We start from the raw sequence: 18,010 nt of genomic DNA, 5'->3' as shown, positions 1-18,010 counted from the left end.
CAGATTGAGTTCGAGTGCAATTATGCTGCTGCTGATGATGGCCGACAGTGCCTCCTGGATGCCCAGTCTTGAGTTGCAAGATCTGTTCAAATTCTATCCCAATTAGCAGTGCCACACAACATGGAGGGTATCCTCAATGTGAAGGCAGGACTTCATCTCCACAATGACTGTGCGGATTGGGTGTCAGGAAGGGAAACCATTTGATAAAGTAAATTCCAAAAGTTTAATAATTTCTGAAAAATAAATCACGTATCATACAGAAATATCACAAGCATTTATTTGAAACTCTTTTCTTGATTACTAAGGAAAGTGACTTGATGTGGTGTGACACTCCATGACCAATTCTGTGAATTTTACACATATTGTTCCCTGGTCACCACAGTTTGCATAAAAATTCCCAACAGCTGAAAAATGCCTGTTTCTACACGGAACTGGGCAATGAATCACCTCCCTGTTCGCCAACATTTAAGGAAATAATTGACTTTCACTTCTGCTAAATGCCTTTATAAGGTAACTGAAAGCTGCAGAATTTGTTTCGAGCCTTGCACCACTTAAACCTGGCAGATGAGACATAAGGGTATAACTGAAAAATGAATCACAGCCGACACAAATCAACGTTTGTGTAATGCAACTGTGTTAAACTGATAAATCACTGCCCGCTTAAAAGTACTCTGAAAACCATTTCCAATAGGTTCGTCTCAATACAAAATCAGTAACATAATGCTCTACTCGTCTTGTATTAAACATGAATAAGACTGCACACCTATCGATATGAATATTCTATTCTGCAGAAAAACCCCTGTGCAATCACTCCCACGCCACTGCAGCTTTCAATTTAGCCCTTTACATACAATAATACAAAAATAATTCACTCTACAAATATAAATGTGTTTGCAGCCAGAGTTTCTTCATAGTGAGTTGGCAGTGCTTTGTGCTTGATAAGTAGTTTAGTTTTTTTTACGTTGCCACCTCAAGTTGCAGTGTTTGAAAAGTCTGTTTTCTGGAGATTTTTTTGTGTGTCAGGAAAATGAGACCTTGTGTGTGTTTTTTTTTAAGTGTAGCAGCAATTGTTTAGCAGGAGACGAAAACAAGTACAACAAAGATCTCCGAAGAAGCGTCATACCGACTCAAAACGTTAACTCTTGTTTCTCTCTCCACAGATGCCACCAGACCTGCTGAGTTTTTCCAGCATTTTCCCGTTTTCGTTACAGCAAAAAAATCTGGCCGGCAGCCAACAAATGACTTTCTGATTGCCACTTAATTCTTTTTCTAAGATCACTGCGTTTGATCTGGTTGCTCCATTACGCTCAGTAACGCAACAACCAGTTCTGAGGTTAAATTGAAGTCCTTAATAAATGATAATCCAGAACCGATCGCTGGGGGCAACTGAGTTAATGGACTTGGGCAAAAATTTTTTTTTTTTTCTTTTTCAAACTATCAGAACTTTAAAGGGTTGGTGTTTAATTTTGTGCTTTTTGAAGGTTTCACTTTCATTTAGGAGTTTGGACAAAACTAGGTAGTGCGGTTGGCTCAGTTGTTAATGTCTGAAGGCCAAGCACAGCGAAAAAGAAGCAATTCTAGTTTATGCCTTTATTGTAAGGAACAGATTGCTGCTGCAATCATTTCTCTGCTCCCTGGCTATCAAATTATTTAATTAAAAAAAAACTTGCGCTCAAGGTTGTCAGGCGTACAATCAGGAATTGATTATACAGTAACCTGCCTGTACAGCAGGCCTCTCCCCAACTCTCAAAGCTAATAAAATCTACAGCACAAAAACTGCTCTCTGGCTGGCATTTATTCTACAGATGAACATCTTCCTACTCTGCTGCCATATCCCTCTGTCCCTTTTATCTTGTTTAAGTCCAGTTACATTGGACAGGTTTAGAACCGAAGAAATTGAAGTTAATGGTTTATTTTATGCTAAACCTGACGATGGAGCTTAGCAGTTTATTTTTAATACCTTAATTGTTGAAGTTTTAACATTGCTCCAAACTAAAGGGCTGCAAATCTGCTGTGAATCTTGGATATTGTAGGTTCAGAAGGGGTATGATTTGACATTTGCTACAAATTGTAATCCTTTGACGTCTATCACTCCATAAAAATATTTAATTGGGTATATTTAAACTCTACAGGCAGGGATCATGTAAATTTGTGCTTTGTAGTATTGCAGTGAAATTGCAAGAGTTACAAAACAGAACACTGCTAAAGTCTCTCGTCATCTGTGCAGTTTTCCAGAATGAAATTTGACAATGTGATTTACATGTTAAACAAAGTATTTGTGTCACAAGTCTTTAGTAAAATATATAATTTCAAACTATTTGTAATATAATTTCTCTGCCATCTTTCGCATTTTTTTTTCCAGCTTCATTATTTTTACAGAGATATAGTTCCACCTCTCAACTGCAGTAAATGTCTACTTTTAAGAGGCTGGATCAGAGAGCACTGAAGTCACCTCATCTAATGGGATGTTAGCCCCAGTGAATATCTTTGGTAGCATTAGTCACTGTTGTCACTTGGAAGAACATCATAGGGTGAAATGGATTTCTTTTTGTATGGTAGTCTTTTTTTCCTCCTTTTGCCAGACCTGGTAAGTCTTCTCTTTACGATATCTATGAGACCAAATAACAATTTAATATTGTTAGTAGAACATTTAAAATTATACACCTCATGATGCAATGGGTCCTGGGGTGGGGGTACTGACTAAATGGATTTGCAAACGGTAGGTCACAAATGCCTAATTGTATTGAACTTTTTTAAGGAAATTGCTGATTGCTAAGGTTGGTGAGTCATGTTGAAACTTTATATTAAAAAAAGTTTGCAAAACAGGATGTGTTGCAAATATAACGCATAGATGGCATATTGGCTGATGTGTAGAAAGCAGACACTGGATAGCAAATGGATGTTTCTCAATTGGCAACTGTAATCAGTGATGCACCTCAGAGTCTGGGGCTGGGAATTATACTGACATTTTATGAAGAATTAGGAAGGAGGCCACAAACAGGTTAAGGGAGTGGACAGATATATGCACTTGACTATAAATATTTCTGTATTACTCTCTTGCCCGACAGCTCTCCAAGATATCTGTGCACCCTCTAATTCTGGTTTCTTAAGCATCCCCTATTTTAATTGACCTGCCTGACAGCAGTGGTTGTGCATTCAGCTGGCAAGGCCAAAGCTCTGGAATTCCCTCCCTACACCTCTCTGTCTCTACCTCTCTTTCCTCCTTTGAGACGCTCCTTAAAACCTACCTCTTTAGGTTTCACCAAGCTAACGTCTCTCTTTCTGTGGCTCATCAAATTTTGTCCTATAAGGCTCCTGTGAAGCACCTTGGGACAATTTACTATGTTAAAGGTGCCATATAAATAAAAAGTTGTTCTTGTACTAATGCAACAGCCTCAAGTGCAGACATCTTATTGCTCATGTTTCCAGCGTTCATCTAAATACATTGTGGCCAGAATTCTTCACCCATCGGGCAGGGGTGCACCCGACCCGAATGAGCGTAAAATAGCGCGCGGTGACATCAGGCGAGCGTCCCAATGTTGTTGCATCCTCACGCGATATTTCGGTCGGCAGCGCACCTGCCAACAATTAAAAGACCTGTTAAGGCCGTTAGAGTAATAATTAAGTTCAATTTTCCGCTGCCCATCCAACCTTACGGTTGCCGGGCAGGTGAAAAGGCCAAGCGGATTTTTTAGGAAACCTCATCCACGGGGAAGGGGGGGGATGAGGTTTCCAAATGCAAATAAAAAAATTAAATAAAAATGTTTAAATTTCATTCATAACATGTCCCTGCCCATGTGACAGTCACGAGGGGACATTTTTTTTTTAACATTTCAAAATTCTCTACTTTTAAATTATTTTTAAAATTCTTCAGCTCCCTGAGGTAGCTCCGTGCCTCAAGGAGTTTTCACTGCGCGCACTTGCACCCTAATCGGCTCATCAGCGTGAAACCGCGGTCATGGCCCCATTGCGGGCGGTGGTCGGCTTCCCTACCCCCACCCCCACCCAGCCCACCCAACGAGGGCAAAATTCCGGCCTGTACGTTAGATCTGACTCTCTTATTTAGGCCCGGAGTGTCTGCCTTTTCTGATAACTGAGGTGTACAGGAAGCCCAGTTATTATTCAGAGCACATCCAGTCTTTGATAGCATTTTCCTGGGATTTAATTTATTCCCTGTATATCTAGTTTAAATGGTTTTCAGTAGGTGCTTTGTAAGTCTTACTGCTCCTGGTGTGTTTAATTGCACTAGGTCTCTCTTTCTCCTTTTATCCTGAAAATATTCTGAGTTCTGAATAAAAAATTGCCTCATTATTCGTGTATCTGCCTGCCTCACTAATTCACTTAATTTTCTTTGTAAATGTTCCCCCTTTTCCAAACATCTGCATTCCTCATCTTCAAGGCTATCCTCAGATACATGACTTTTCAGGTCTCTGTTATTTCTTAATACGGCTATCCACCATAACTGGATGATCTTCTGTCATCTTTTTTATATTTCCCTCAATATACACTGCTCTAGCTCAAAGTAAACAATTCCTATGGGTGTTGTCTTTATGGCAAACATGCCTGTGCTGCTTGAGAAAAAAGTTCCCTCTAATTACAAACTCCGAGCCTTTTTTAAGTCTATCGCCACAGGCTTCCGATCTAACATTTCCTCTTTGACCTGGTTTCCTTTTCATTTTAAGGGATACTGCTTGGTCTGTTCACTGTTGCAATTTAATGAATTACTTCTCAAGTTCACGTAAGGAAAAAGATTGAGGTCATCCAAAGCTCTGCTGTCCATGTCTTAACTCGCAGCAAGCCGCGTTCCCCTATCAGCCCTGTTGTGCTCACTGACTTACGTTGCTTGACTGAGAACCAATGTCTTGATTTTGAAATTCTCATCCTCGGTTGCAAATCCCTCCATGGCTATGCCCTTCCCTCTCTCTGTAGTCTCCTCCAACCCCCAAACATCCAGGATATCAGCACTCCTCGAATCCTGGCCTCTTGCGCATTCCCAATTATAATTGCTCCACCATGGGGTCCTGCCTTCAGTTGCCTTGGCCCTAACTCTGGAATTACCTCCCTGCCCCGCTTTCCTCCCTCAAGACGCTCCTTAAAACCTACCTCTTTGTCATCTGGCCCAACATCTCCTCCTGTGGTTTGGCGTCACACTTTGTTTCATAATGCTCCCATGAAGCACCTTTGGAAGTTTTTCATTCCATTAAAGGGGCTATATAAATATAAGTTGTTGTTGCACTTTCCCTGTATAGAGGCGGTGTTCCTATTTTCTTAGTTTACCTCAATGTGTGCCTCCTTTGGTTGTCATTCCTGCATCAGTTTCCACCTTCGATCCTCAATCTTGAGCTCCAGGCCTAGCCTATCTATCTCATTGACCTGTGATAGTTCATGAGTCTAATTTTACCCATTCACCCTCTCTATTGCCTCACTTATATCTGGTGCTGGACCACACACTCGATGACAATAACCCTTCCCTCGAGTTTTGCTATTGAGACCAACTATTATTGGTGGGCTTCCTACTACATAATTATCTCACAGCAAACAAACCCTCAGTATCTATAACAACTGCGCACGATGTTTTACAGGAGGATAAAAGAACAGATGCTGAGTTAAAGGTGGGATATTAGGGATTCAGCTCATGGTTGAATTGGATACTAAGGTTGCAAACTGCCTGATTTAGTCCACGACAGTAGTCAAAGTGGGGAACAGAGTCGGATGTGAGATAAGATTTTTGAAACAGGGCCTGACAACTATGTTCAGACTTCTAATTTCTTGATGGAGGAACTTGCACCTTATTCAAGACTAAATGCCAAATAACTAGTGTATGGGATCTTGGGTTTCATCAGTAAAGGAATTGAGTATGAAAGCAGGGAAGTTATGCTCAACCTTTATAAAGTTCTGGTTAGGCATCCAGTTCCGGTCACCACACTTTAGAAAGCATGCGCGGGTCCTTAAGAAGGTACACAGGAGATTTACCAGAATGGGTTCCAGGGATGTGGGAATTTAGCTAAAGGTTTGATGGGAGAAGCTGAGATTGTTCTCCTTAGAGCAAAGATTGAGAGGAGATTTGCTAACAGGATACAAGATTATGGCAAAGAAGCAACGAAAATAGGAGCAGGAGCAGGCCATTCGGCACTTTGAGACTGCTCCGCCATTCAATATGGTCATGGCTGATCCTCCATCTCAACGCTGTACTCCCTGTGCTCTCCCCATACCATATAAGGTGGAAAAAGAACCGTTCCCATTAGCTGATTGTACAAGACTAGGGACACAGCTTTAAGGATTTGTGCAAGAGATGTAGGGGTGATTTGAGGAAGAAATTAGTTTATGCAGAGAGTGGTAACGACCTGGACATCACTGTCTACGAGGGTGATGGAAGCCAAGACGACCAATGATTTCAAAAGGAAATTGAATGGGCACTTGAGGGAAGCAAACTTACAGGGCTACAGGGGGGGACTGAATTGACTCTACAGAGAGCAGGCATAAACTCAATCGACGATAGGCCACCTCTTGTACCGTATCTAGGTAGCTTTGGTAACACAATTAGAATGATATTTAGTTAGGGCTATTAAAGTGCTGAATTGGTAGTTTCCTTGAGCGTAAATTCTACAAGTAGATTTTTTTAATAGTTTTAATGAGGGTGAATGCCCCTAACTCCATCAAACTGTTTCTAAGAAGGCAGGTGCAGTTGTAGGCTTCTTGCTGCTCCCATAACTCTTATCAATTATTTCCATTCTAAATTTGTGGACAGGTAACATTTTAAATAGCCACCTTTCACCTGCTATTCTTTTGCCCAGCTGTCACTTGTGACTGATGGCCAGTAAATTAGCGTTGGCTAACTCACTCCTCCTGAAGATGCCAACACTGCCAGTTGAGTAATGCCACCAATTGTGAGGATATTTTTATCTCAAGACATTGCATCTTATTTTCTCTTCCTTCTCTACCAAATGTTTCACATTCTAAATTTGTGGATAGGAAACCTTTATATATCTTTTTTTTTAAAAAGTTTCACCTGCTACACTTTCTTGCCCATCAATGCCTGGAACTGGTGCCCAGTATAAACTGTCACTCTTCATGAATTTTCTGTACAGCCTAGTGTACAATACTGCCAGTGTAAGGAACACTAAGATAAATGCGAGTGCAGCAGCAGCCCAGGTTGCTTCCTCTGTTCGTGGTGTGGGGATGTACGATGTCCTGTCTTCCACATAGTGCTGGGTTTTCTTAAGAGCCTTTAAGTTATTTGAACCTGCAACATCAGGCGCAGTCTGTACATTCTGAGATGCCCCATCTTCACATTTGCACTTCACGTTCTCAGACCCCACTGCTGCGGTTTCATTGCGACCATCCTGAGAATTCAGGATCACGGTCTCGTTGGTCTTGGAGGTATCTGTTTCCTCCACCGTGACTTTTTGAACGGTTCCGTCACTGCCCATCTCTCCAGGGTAGCTTTTATCACTATCCTCGTTTCCCTTAGTGCCAACATCATTTTTGGAAGAGATTTCTGAAGTATGCAGAGGTATTACGTTTTTCCCCCTCACTTTGCTCCCATTCTGAAGTATTTGACCTGTGTCCCCATTGACAGCCGGACTGTCTGGAACATGGTTGATATTAGCAATGATTTTAGCTATCTGCTGTTCTTTAATGGCAGAGTTCTTGACCATTTGGCTGTTGGCTTTGCCAATAATACTTCCACCACTTTTGATTTGTTCTTGTGAAGAATGAGCTTCACTATTAGTCTGCTGAGCTTTCACTTGCGAATGCGATGAAGAATCTGAAGTGTCGTGTGTCTGGTGCTGCTGAGGAGAATTTGGCTGTTTAACAGTCAAGTCACCTGGTTTCAACTGTTTAGCACCGTTGCTGTCCAGAAAGGTCTGTTGGTGGGCTTCATTTACAGGAGGCTCTTTTAAAGTGGGTGTGGTGGACTCCAATTCATTGCTCCTTCTGTTCTGTTCGCCTCCAATTGCGGAGTTTCCCTCCTTTGTCCCTTGGTTTTCAGAAGTCCTGCTTTCCACTGCTTCCTCAGAATCTCCAGAAATGACTGCTGGCACAGTGGGCTGTCTCCTTACTACTGCTAATGACATAACATTCGCTGATGGTTTGTCAAAGGATGCATTCTTTGCAGAATCCTTATCTTGCTTCTGTGCAGATATCCTGGTAAAGGGAGAAGCCCCTTCTACCTGTTTGCTGGTTTGAGGAGCTCCTCTGGTCTCAGGGCTTCTCTTCCTCCTCAGAATCCACTGCAATCCTTTGCTGAGCACGTTCACTCCAACTTTATTCCATTCTCTTATGGCTGACTGAAGTTTGCTTTTCTTAAAGTGGCGTTGCAGTTCCTGTCAAAGAAAGCGGCAATTTTGAAATTTTATTTGTTAGAAACAAAACACTATATGTGTTTAACTCCTGCGTTGTGAGTGAAAGAACAAATTTGCATTTTACACCATGCCCTTCATAGCCCAAGTATGTCCCAAAGCGTTTTAAAGCCATTTAACCAGTTTTGAGGTCACTAAGTACTAAAAACTATTTATAGATGAGGTGCAGCATAACACGTAGAGCCCTAATCTGTCTTCACCTGACAGTCATGTTTTCAAATAACATCATAATAGCTGAGTGTGTTCTGGCTGATATTCCACCCTTTAACACCCCAGGTTGCTTGAGGCTAATATAGCATCCCATCTGTTGCCTCGACTAATACAGCACATACCTGGACACGTTGTTCTGTATAGCTTTAAACCAGACTCCTCTTAATGTGCCTACAATAGGCTTTTCAGGTCTTATTAATTGTTAACGTAATTTATTTAACATAGGCAGCGTCTGACCATCTATGAATCCTGATTAAAATTTTTAAAATCCTCTCACGTTAAAATTTTTTTAAAAACTAAGAATCATCTGTAAAAACAATTAAATTGTACGTTTGTGATTATAAAACAAAAAATCAAGGCCCGTTTATGAATTTTGAGCTCTAACCTGGAGTGAGTCCAGAGTGTGTCCTAGCAACCATGAATAATTAATTCCTGCTTTGTCTGCTTCAGTAGCTCCCTTAGTGTGTTAGCTTTTAAAAAGGTTTCACTGCTTAGGTAGCAACTCTGAAGCAAGCAAAACGGACAGGGTGAATCCATCTATGGGTGTTTCCTTCAGCAGGAACTTGAATTTTACCCTTTCAGCAGGTCAGTTTACCTTCACTTGGTTGTCAGGGCAAACAACCCGATCACTATTATCTGAAGCCGGCTTTGCTTTACAGACCAGCAGGTAATTGTAAGCACCATCATCCTTCACTTCCGAGTTACGGCCCAGGTTTACACTCTCCCTCAGCCAGGTAACAGCTTCTGCTAGGTTAATCCTTGACATTTCCAGACTTGTACCCCATGCAACCAGGGCCAGAGGCTGTAAAAGTAGAACAGGAAAATTAAACGAACTTAGTTAAAAGGAGAGTGTTATAGTAAGGTGGACTCATTCTATTAAAGGAACACTTCCTCGTGTAAAAATATCGATGCATTTGTTTCCTCTTAGCGAGACAGGGCCCTTTGGGTACTTGGCATTCAAAGAGGGGAAGATAAAAGGGATCAGAACAGCCTGACACCTCCACGTTAAAATTAAAAACTAAGAACCATCTGCAAAAACAATTAAATTGTACATTTGCGATTTTAAAAAAAAATCAAGGCCCATTTATGAATTTTGAGTCCTAACCTGGAGTGAGTCCAGAGTTTGTCTTTCATGTAGGCCAGATGTGTCCTAGCAACCGTGAATGATTAATTCCTGCTTTTTCTGCTGGAAAGTAGGAAGTCAAATCAACCTAATGTTCTCCTCTTTCATCATATTCCAATTCTCCGCCAGCTCCAGTTTCTCCTATGGTACCTGAAGATCACTAGACGTCTCCATGCTTTCAGCCATGCTAGAAAGTACTCAATTCCTTTCAAGCTTTTAGGGTTGGATTTTTGGAGTCGGGCTATTTCCGGAGATCCTTAGAAATCACAGGAGGGACTGAGGTGTAGAAGTCCCGCCCCCCTTTCTTACTCATCCCATTTTTGCCGACAGGCGAAGGGGGTGGGGGCTCTAACTCTGTTGGGCCATTTGAAATTAATGCTAAGTTCAAACAGAACCCATTTCCACTGTTCCAAAGGCCCTAACCTGCAGCGTGAGAGTCATGAATTTATGGAGTAAACTCTTGTGACGGGCAGATAAGCTCTTTTAAGTGTCATGATCTGTAGTTTTTTTAAATCTCTAGGAGCGAAAAAAAAGGCTGAAGCAAAGTAAAAAAAAATCCTCTGTAGAACTGTTTTGACAGGTCATCTGGTATATGGTTACATTATTGAAACTGCAGGAACAGATGGTAGAGTTCTTTGTTGACATTCCCCAAGGGCTCTTATTACACATGAGGTCCAATTATGAATGCTTGGCTGAGTTTTAGAAGCTAGAAATGGGTGCCACGTTCACATTTTGAAAGTTTAAAGTTATTACTGAATAGAACTTTGTTTTTACAACACATTTAAAATCTTTGTATTTCACGCATAGGAGTTTCTTTCAGTATCAAGTGCGTATGAGTGAGAGCTTTATTAGGTTGTTAGAAGTTTTTTTTTTCATCTCCACATGGCTGCTGAGGTCTGCCCACGGTGGATACTGGGTGAGAGGCTATGGAGATGGCAAGATAGTATGAGGAAGCATAGAGGCATGAAGTGGGTGAAGGCTAGAGGGCCTAACAGCTTCTAAGACAACTGAGGTGAAGTCCCATAGAACCAAGATGGGCCTTCAGGCCTGTCCCATGGTGCCTACTATCTGCTTTGGGTCAGCAGACCTGACTCTATCCTGCTGCCAACTGCCCGGAATCAAAATTGGGCGTAAAGGAGCCATTTAAACCAAGGTGAATCTGCCTCAGGCATGTAAATATAGGTCCACAGCACAAAACTGCCCTATTAGTTCACACTGACTGCAATGCTGTGCTGTAAATTGGGTTTCAGATCATTTTTACTCCAAATCTCTCCTACTGCATGCAAACTACATCCAGCTGTACCCTGGCACTTTTGGTAATTGGCATGCAGAGTAAAGTTATCTGGTTCTATACAACATCAATCGAAATTATACAGTAATTAAAAACTTTATCAATAGATCATGGGTAGATAATACATCTTGTAGCCTCAACACCTTTTGCAGTGTTAGCCGAAAGAGCTGCTTACCCACTGCTGACTGAGATTGAGATGCGGCGTGATGATGTGCTTGTACATGCATGCTCTCGCCAGTAGGGAGAGCTCCTCCTTCAATTTGGGATGCACACACGGATCATAAAGGAAAGCAATCCCACCTCGCTGGACAAGAAAACAGAGCAGTTTAAACTACCATGAAAGTGAGTTAACGCGAATTTGAGGAACATTAACCAAAAATGCAAAATTATGGGTGAGATCTTCTGTGACAGGTGGAAAAGCTACTATAAATGAAAGCTTGAGGAGGACGTGAGGGCTGAATGAAAGTGTCAGCTTTCTGACACCTAACCACCAGATGTGGCAGATTAATTTATCACTATTAGTCCAAAGTCCCACCAATTTAATGAGGCAGCCATGTGTTTAATAACAGCCAATACGATTACTAGAAATCAACGTTAATAGATGGTTAATATCTAGAGCCAATGAAAGCATCCAGGAAGCAGGGTGAGGTCAAATTTATCAGTTTTTTTTAACGTGGTTGAATGAAGAAACTGACCAAAAATGTTGTTCTAACTCTGGAAATCACGGCGCAAAATAAAAAGTCTCCAGTTGCTTAAAAACTGATTGATTGATTCAAGTTACTTGGTTTTACTAGAATGTGTTTCACACATGCTGCCAATAAAAGATGGTCAGCCTACACTGTGGCATAATCACTGCCTTTGCAGAGGTTCTCCGTTATCCACTGGCAGAGCTAGTATATTATCTATACAGCCTCACTCATACAGATACTCATCAACTTACATGACTGCCTCACCTCTTTTTATATACTAGGCTAGTGCCTGCAGCCTGGTAGTCCATGATTTTTCCATTACTCGCCTGCTAAACAACACTATAACACCAAAGTTGTACCCCCCTACCCTCCCATTTGTACATAATAAATACTTGTGTGGCTGAAGTTCCGTTTGGAACAAAGCAAGCTTAAGCATATCAATAAATAATGCGATACCTGCAAGTTGTGGACCCAGCGCTGTGGTGGGACATACAAGTATTCTCCATACGTGGCCCAGATGGGTCGATACATGCCACTATCCAGTTCAAAATGAAAAAGAGAAAGGATTAAGTAAGCAATAAGGTGGGTTACTTCCCTCACACATGGCCGGCTGGTTTGCTGACAACTTGCAATTTGATACAGTTCATCCAAAGGATCGGGACTTCACTCAAGAATGAGAAACAATGCCAAAATGCAAAATGTCACTTTATCCACATGACCTTGCCCTCTGTGGAAGGTGCAAATCCAGAAGAATTCACCAGCACACACTACCAGTGGATTAGATTTAATAAAGTTACTGACTGTTTAACAAAAGGTCTTTAACAAGATGTGAGTAAGACATAACTGTTCCATTAACCACATTATTAAATAAAGACAAGATGCCAGATGGCTCCGACAGAAGGTCATTGATCTGAAACTTTTGTTTTCTCTCTGCAGATGTTTCTGAACCTGTTAAATATTTCCAGTGTGTTCTATTTTTTTAAATTTCAGATTTCCGATATACGCAGTATTTTGCATTAACCGCATTGTTAATGTGCCTTTTGGTCAAAATAAATAGAAACTTGAAAGATCTGCGATGCTCTAGTGAGACATTTAGCCATGCTGCCTTGTCATCTCCAAGTTTTAATAAAATGTCCACAAAACAAATATATTATGAAAGGGAAAATGTTGGTCCATTGCCTTTGTGAAACTTGGTTTAATAGACAGATTTTTGTGTTCTTTTTAGGGAACCAAGGGACATGGAGGGGAGGTGGGGGGGGGGGGCAGAAAAATGTAGTTGAGGCAGAGGTTCAGCCAAGATGGTATTGAATGACACAACAGGCATGAGAGGCCATGAGCTCCTCGTTCCCATGTTTGGTCAGAGTCTCTGCCGCTGTGCGGTTCCGGACAGATACAATGGACTGGAATTTGCAGTTTGTAATGATGAGGAAACTGTGAGTGGGGCCCAATCTTTAGTTTGCCTTCTGCAAAATGGTTTTAAAAAAATGATAGTTGGCAAAATGTATCGATTGTCTGGTTCAGTGAGATTGGCTGCTTACCCTGTTTGGCAACATCAGTTGCTGGATGCCTGAAGACCCCTTTTATTTGGCACCCGAATCAAACCAACATCAGGAAAGGGGCATTTCAATTACAGAAATTGCTCGATCTCTGAGGGGTGGGGGGGGGGGGGTGGAGAGCAGCTTTCATCAAGGAGAGTGGTAAGCGCTATCGCTTCACTGGTGACTGCAAAATCCAGGCTCATAAATCACTGAGTCTCAATGAGAAAATAACTTTAGGGCCCAAATAGAGCAATATTTAATTGTGTGCTATTATAAACCCTTAAGGTTTTCACTAAATGACTTAAACAGGATTTTTTTTTTTTTAAATGTTGGCATAATTCTTCAAATTTGCCCTGGTCCCCATCCATCTTCCTCAAGTTGGGGCAGATTACATAAGCAAGACGGACTCCCAGTGTGATTCCCGCCATGAAAATGGGAGCCTACCAGGAGTGACCAAGGGAATTCTGGCGAAGAGCAAGTCCTCAAAGAAAATGGGCGCGGGGGAGGGTGGGGGGGGTGGTGTGGTTGAACAGAGGTAGGAGAGATCACTGCCAGGATTGGGCCAGGGAACGCTGAACCTTTACGCCTCTTTGCAAAGCCTATTGTCAATTATCACACAGCAGCCTGGGAACAGGAAAAAATCCACTGCAAACCCAGGCCCTGGACCGTAGCTTTCAATGGCGTATGAAGCAAAGAGTTGCAAAGAGCAGTGAAGGTTGGGGGAGAGGAGGGAAGTGAGTAAGGAAATCATAGTCCGGGCAATGAGATGGCAATAGGCATCCATTCACCACCTCATTTATGGGTGGGATCAAAGAGGGCAGTCATTCCAAATGTCACCAACAGGTTAGCTAAAACAGTGTGGCAACCTGTACAGGAGATCTGTAACCTGTTTGAATAGGCTCAGCAACAGAGCAGCTCTCAATCTGTCCTCACAGAGACACGCAGAGTTTAAACCAGGAAGTGTCAATTAGAATGTTTAATTCAATGTAAAATTATGATATAAAGAGGGGGAAGGAAAGAAGGGATTGAGGGATAAGAAGCAGAAAGAAAAAGTTGGAAAAAAACTTTAAGTTTCCAATAATTAAAGACTGAAGGAATGTGATTAAAGTTTTCAAGAACTAGAGAGTTTGATTCTTCATAATTAAGATGTTCATGTGCATGCCGCTAACAATTCATTTACACCCCTGAATGGAGAAGCTTCGACTTTGTCTGGTACGTTTAGTGGGCATGTGTTTGAACGCCGAGCCCCTCAATAAGATACCAGTGTAGTGAATCTTGTGGAGGAGCAGGAAAACTCAGACCAACATACTGATTTCCAAGTTTATCGACAAATGTGGAGTCTCCAGCAGTTCCTGCCCGATTTACACCTCAATAACTGTGAGCACTGATAGCCTCACCCTTATTTCTCTTGCAAAATCCAGGCCAATATACAAGAGCACAGAGATGTGCAGGTTATTCCTCTGACAGATGTGCTGGACATACACTGATGGTGTGACTCCAATGATATCATTCTCACCAATTCATTTAAAACACAAATAATGCTCATCCTGCACCTAAAAACAGTATAACTCTGATCTAGCCACATTGGCCAAACTTAGTGTTGTAATGATGTTGCATTTGGAGTTGGGTTGTTAATTTAGGGTAAAATGAAGGGGATCATATGATCTGGTTGAAGTCTGCCTGACAAACAGGCCTGGGTGACGTGGCTGTTAAAGATTAAAGGAAAGCTCATGTTGTTTTGCTGGTAAGGTGTGAGATGTTCGCATTAGGAGACAATGGCAGTAGCATCTGTGTTTACAGTGGTTAGACTAGAAGTCTCCAAAGTCCCAGGAAGGTGTTGAGAATGCATGGTTGTAAACACTTATGCTTTAAATTGTCCATTTGATTCCAAGATAGAATAGCTAATCAGCATTTCTACCTGGATACAAGGCTCATGCAATTCATGTTGCCATGGAGATGGGTTTTGAATGGGGAAGAGTGCAAAGGAAGCCATGGTCAGATAGGGTTACACAGTTACAGATTTTTCTAAAATATCACTGAATACAACTGGAGGCCATGCAGAAATGTGGGTGGGAGCTCACATTCATGAGGATTTGAAAAAAGGCTGGAAAATTAACCTAGCTTGCACTACAGGAAGAATTTCCAGGAAAGACCCTCACTATTAAGGACTATTAAAGCTCCAGGGTTAAGAGTTGCCAAGCTGGGAAAGAAAAGAACTGTAGGTAAATCCTCAGGAGCTAAGAATCACATTGGTCAGGGTCCAGGAAAATTGAGTAACTACTTAAGGGACCACTGTAAAGTATACCTGCAAAGTGGGTTTTTTAGCTGTGTTAAAAGTAAAAAGGAAAAGTTCTGTTCTATAGTTCAAAAGTATAAATGGCCTAAAAAAAAGTGTTTAGTCAAAGTGCTTTTAGGATCTTTTAGTTACAGTAAAAGTCTTAAAACACGGGGTGGAATTTTACAGCGGCATCATGGTGGGGGAGGGGCAGTAAAGTTCTGTCCATGAAATCTTGTCTTGTCATCCTTTCAGCTATCACTGGAAGCTTGAATTTTTTTTAATGACAGCGGACTCTACGTGGATTATAATGTTAGCAAAACACACTTTCTGCCATTCCATTATTTATCTCAATATGTTACACATTTCTAAACACATTCATATAACATATTATTTTATAATAAACAATGAAGGAAATGTAAGACAATGCCCCTTTGCCAGAACCTTAACCCACAACCTCTACCACCTAGAAGGACAAGAGCAACAGATGCATGGGCGCCACCATCATCTGCAAGTTCGCCTCCAAGCCACACATCATCCTGACTGGGAACTATCGTTGCTGCTCCTTCACTGTTGTCAAGTCAAAATCCTGGAACTCCCTTCCAAACAACACTGACACCAGATGGACTGCAGCAGCTCAAGGCGTCAGCTCACCATCACCTTCACAAGGGCAATTAGGGGTTGGCCGATGCCCACATCCCAGGAACAAGTAATAAAAATGAACACTCTCCTCTGACTTTATATTCTGCAGGACTTTTGACCCTGGTAATGCATTTTGAAGGTCAACAAAAATTAGTTCAAACTGCTCCTTGATGTCACTTTGTCATTCTGATGTTACGTTTGTGAGACTGTAAGGCACCATTGAAGAGCGATTAGCACAAAGCAATGACTTTACAGTTATTGATCATACACACTAGTTACAGCATTCAACACAGAAAACAGCTATATGGCTATCAGAAACTAATGAGCCATTGCTGTATAAACAGAAACCTGCCCAGCTGCTACCTTTCCCCCAAACATGAACTGCCTCCACTGGTATTGATTCAGACACAGAATAATTGTGAGATGCGATCAGCTACATTCAATGGATTGCTAGAAAACAACATGTGAAGTCAATTACACAAGTAGTATTGTACCAAGAGAATGTTTACATTCATTGTTAAACTTGAAAGCTTGTGATCACTTCTGGCTGATGGGATTTTAATATATTTTATATAAAATCATGGCTATGAATACTGCACAGCCAACATATGAACAAATAGCAATTTGCTCATTTGTACTAAGCTTTATTTTAAATGCCTACCAAAAGCACAAGTGCATTCTTTAGAAAATAAAGGCATCTCAGCAGTTCAGTATAGACAGAGCTGAGCGATCCCAAAATCAACGGCAAAGCTCTGTAGACCTGCCACATCCAGTCGTGAATGGTGATGGACAATTAAACAACTAACAGGAGGAGGCAGCTCCATTAATATCCCCATCCTCAATGATGGAGACGTCCAGCACATCAGTGCAAAAGAAAATGGTGAAGCATTTGCAAACATCTTCAGCCAGAAGTGCCGAGTGAATGATCCATCTCAGTCTCCTCCTGAGGTCCCCAGCATCAGAGATGCCAATCATTAGCTGCCAATGTGAATCATTCCACTTGATAAAGAAATAGCTGAAGGAATTGGATACTGCAAAGGCTATGGGCCCTGACAACATTCCAGCAGAGCGAGAGAGAAACAGCGGGGTCATTTACAGGGAGCTAGTGCAAGAGAAACAGCGTGGTCACTTACAGCAAGAGTGTGTGAGAGAAACAGCGGGGCCATTTACAGGGTGAGAGTGCGAGAGAAACAGCGAGGTCATTTACAGCAAGAGTGTGTGAGAGAAACAACATGGTCATTTACAGCAAGAGTGTGTGAGAGAAACAGCGTGGTCATTTACAGCAAGAGTGTGTGAGAGAAACAGCGGGGCCATTTACAGGGAGCGAGTGCAAGAGAAACAGCGTGGTCATCTACATCAAGAAATTGTGAGAGAAACAGCATGGTCACTTACAACAAGAAAGAGAGAGGGAGGAGCAGGGTCATTTACAGGGAGCAAGTGTGAGAGAAACAGAGGGGTCATTTACAGGGTGAGAGTGTGAGAGAAACAGCGTGGTCATTTACAGGGTGAGAGTGTGAGAGAAACAGTGTGGTCATTTACAGGGTGAGAGTGAGAGAGAAACAGTGTGGTCATTTACAGGGTGAGAGTGAGAGAGAAACAGTGTGGTCATTTACAGGGTGAGAGAGAAACAGTGTGGTCATTTACAGGGTGAGAGTGAGAGAGGAACAGCATGGTCATTTACAGGATGAGAGTGAGAGAGGAACAGTGTGGTCATTTACAGGGTGAGAGTGAGAGAGGAATAGTGTGGTCATTTACAGGGTGAGAGTGAGAGAGAAACAGTGTGGTCATTTACAGGGTGAGAGTGAGAGAGAAACAGTGTGGTCATTTACAGGGTGAGAGTGAGAGAGAAACAGTGTGGTCATTTACAGGGTGAGAGTGT

General features: G+C 41.8%; 1 protein-coding gene across 3 annotated transcripts in view; it reads right to left on the bottom strand.

Moving 5' to 3' along the window:
• Nucleotides 1-204: 204 nt before the first annotated feature.
• tp53i13 (tumor protein p53 inducible protein 13) overlaps nucleotides 205-18,010 on the bottom strand; it is a 36,419-nt gene continuing 18,613 nt past the window's right edge. For 2 of the 3 annotated variants that reach the window (XM_041197974.1, XM_041197975.1), the window contains exons 5-9: nucleotides 12,133-12,211; nucleotides 11,163-11,291; nucleotides 9,169-9,375; nucleotides 7,010-8,327; nucleotides 205-2,609 (exon numbers count right to left, since the gene is read on the bottom strand). In XM_041197974.1, the coding sequence (XP_041053908.1) occupies nucleotides 2,497-2,609; nucleotides 7,010-8,327; nucleotides 9,169-9,375; nucleotides 11,163-11,291; nucleotides 12,133-12,211 (1,846 nt within the window). In that variant the 3' untranslated portion in view covers nucleotides 205-2,496. The remainder of the gene's footprint in view (nucleotides 2,610-7,009; nucleotides 8,328-9,168; nucleotides 9,376-11,162; nucleotides 11,292-12,132; nucleotides 12,212-18,010) is intronic. The other variant, XM_041197976.1, reaches the window with a different exon arrangement.

Source organism: Carcharodon carcharias, chromosome 10, assembly GCF_017639515.1.
Source record: "Carcharodon carcharias isolate sCarCar2 chromosome 10, sCarCar2.pri, whole genome shotgun sequence".
Classification (NCBI taxonomy): Eukaryota; Metazoa; Chordata; class Chondrichthyes; order Lamniformes; family Lamnidae; genus Carcharodon; species Carcharodon carcharias.
Note: the sequence above shows the minus strand (reverse complement) of the source record. Positions and strands in the feature narration are given on the sequence as shown.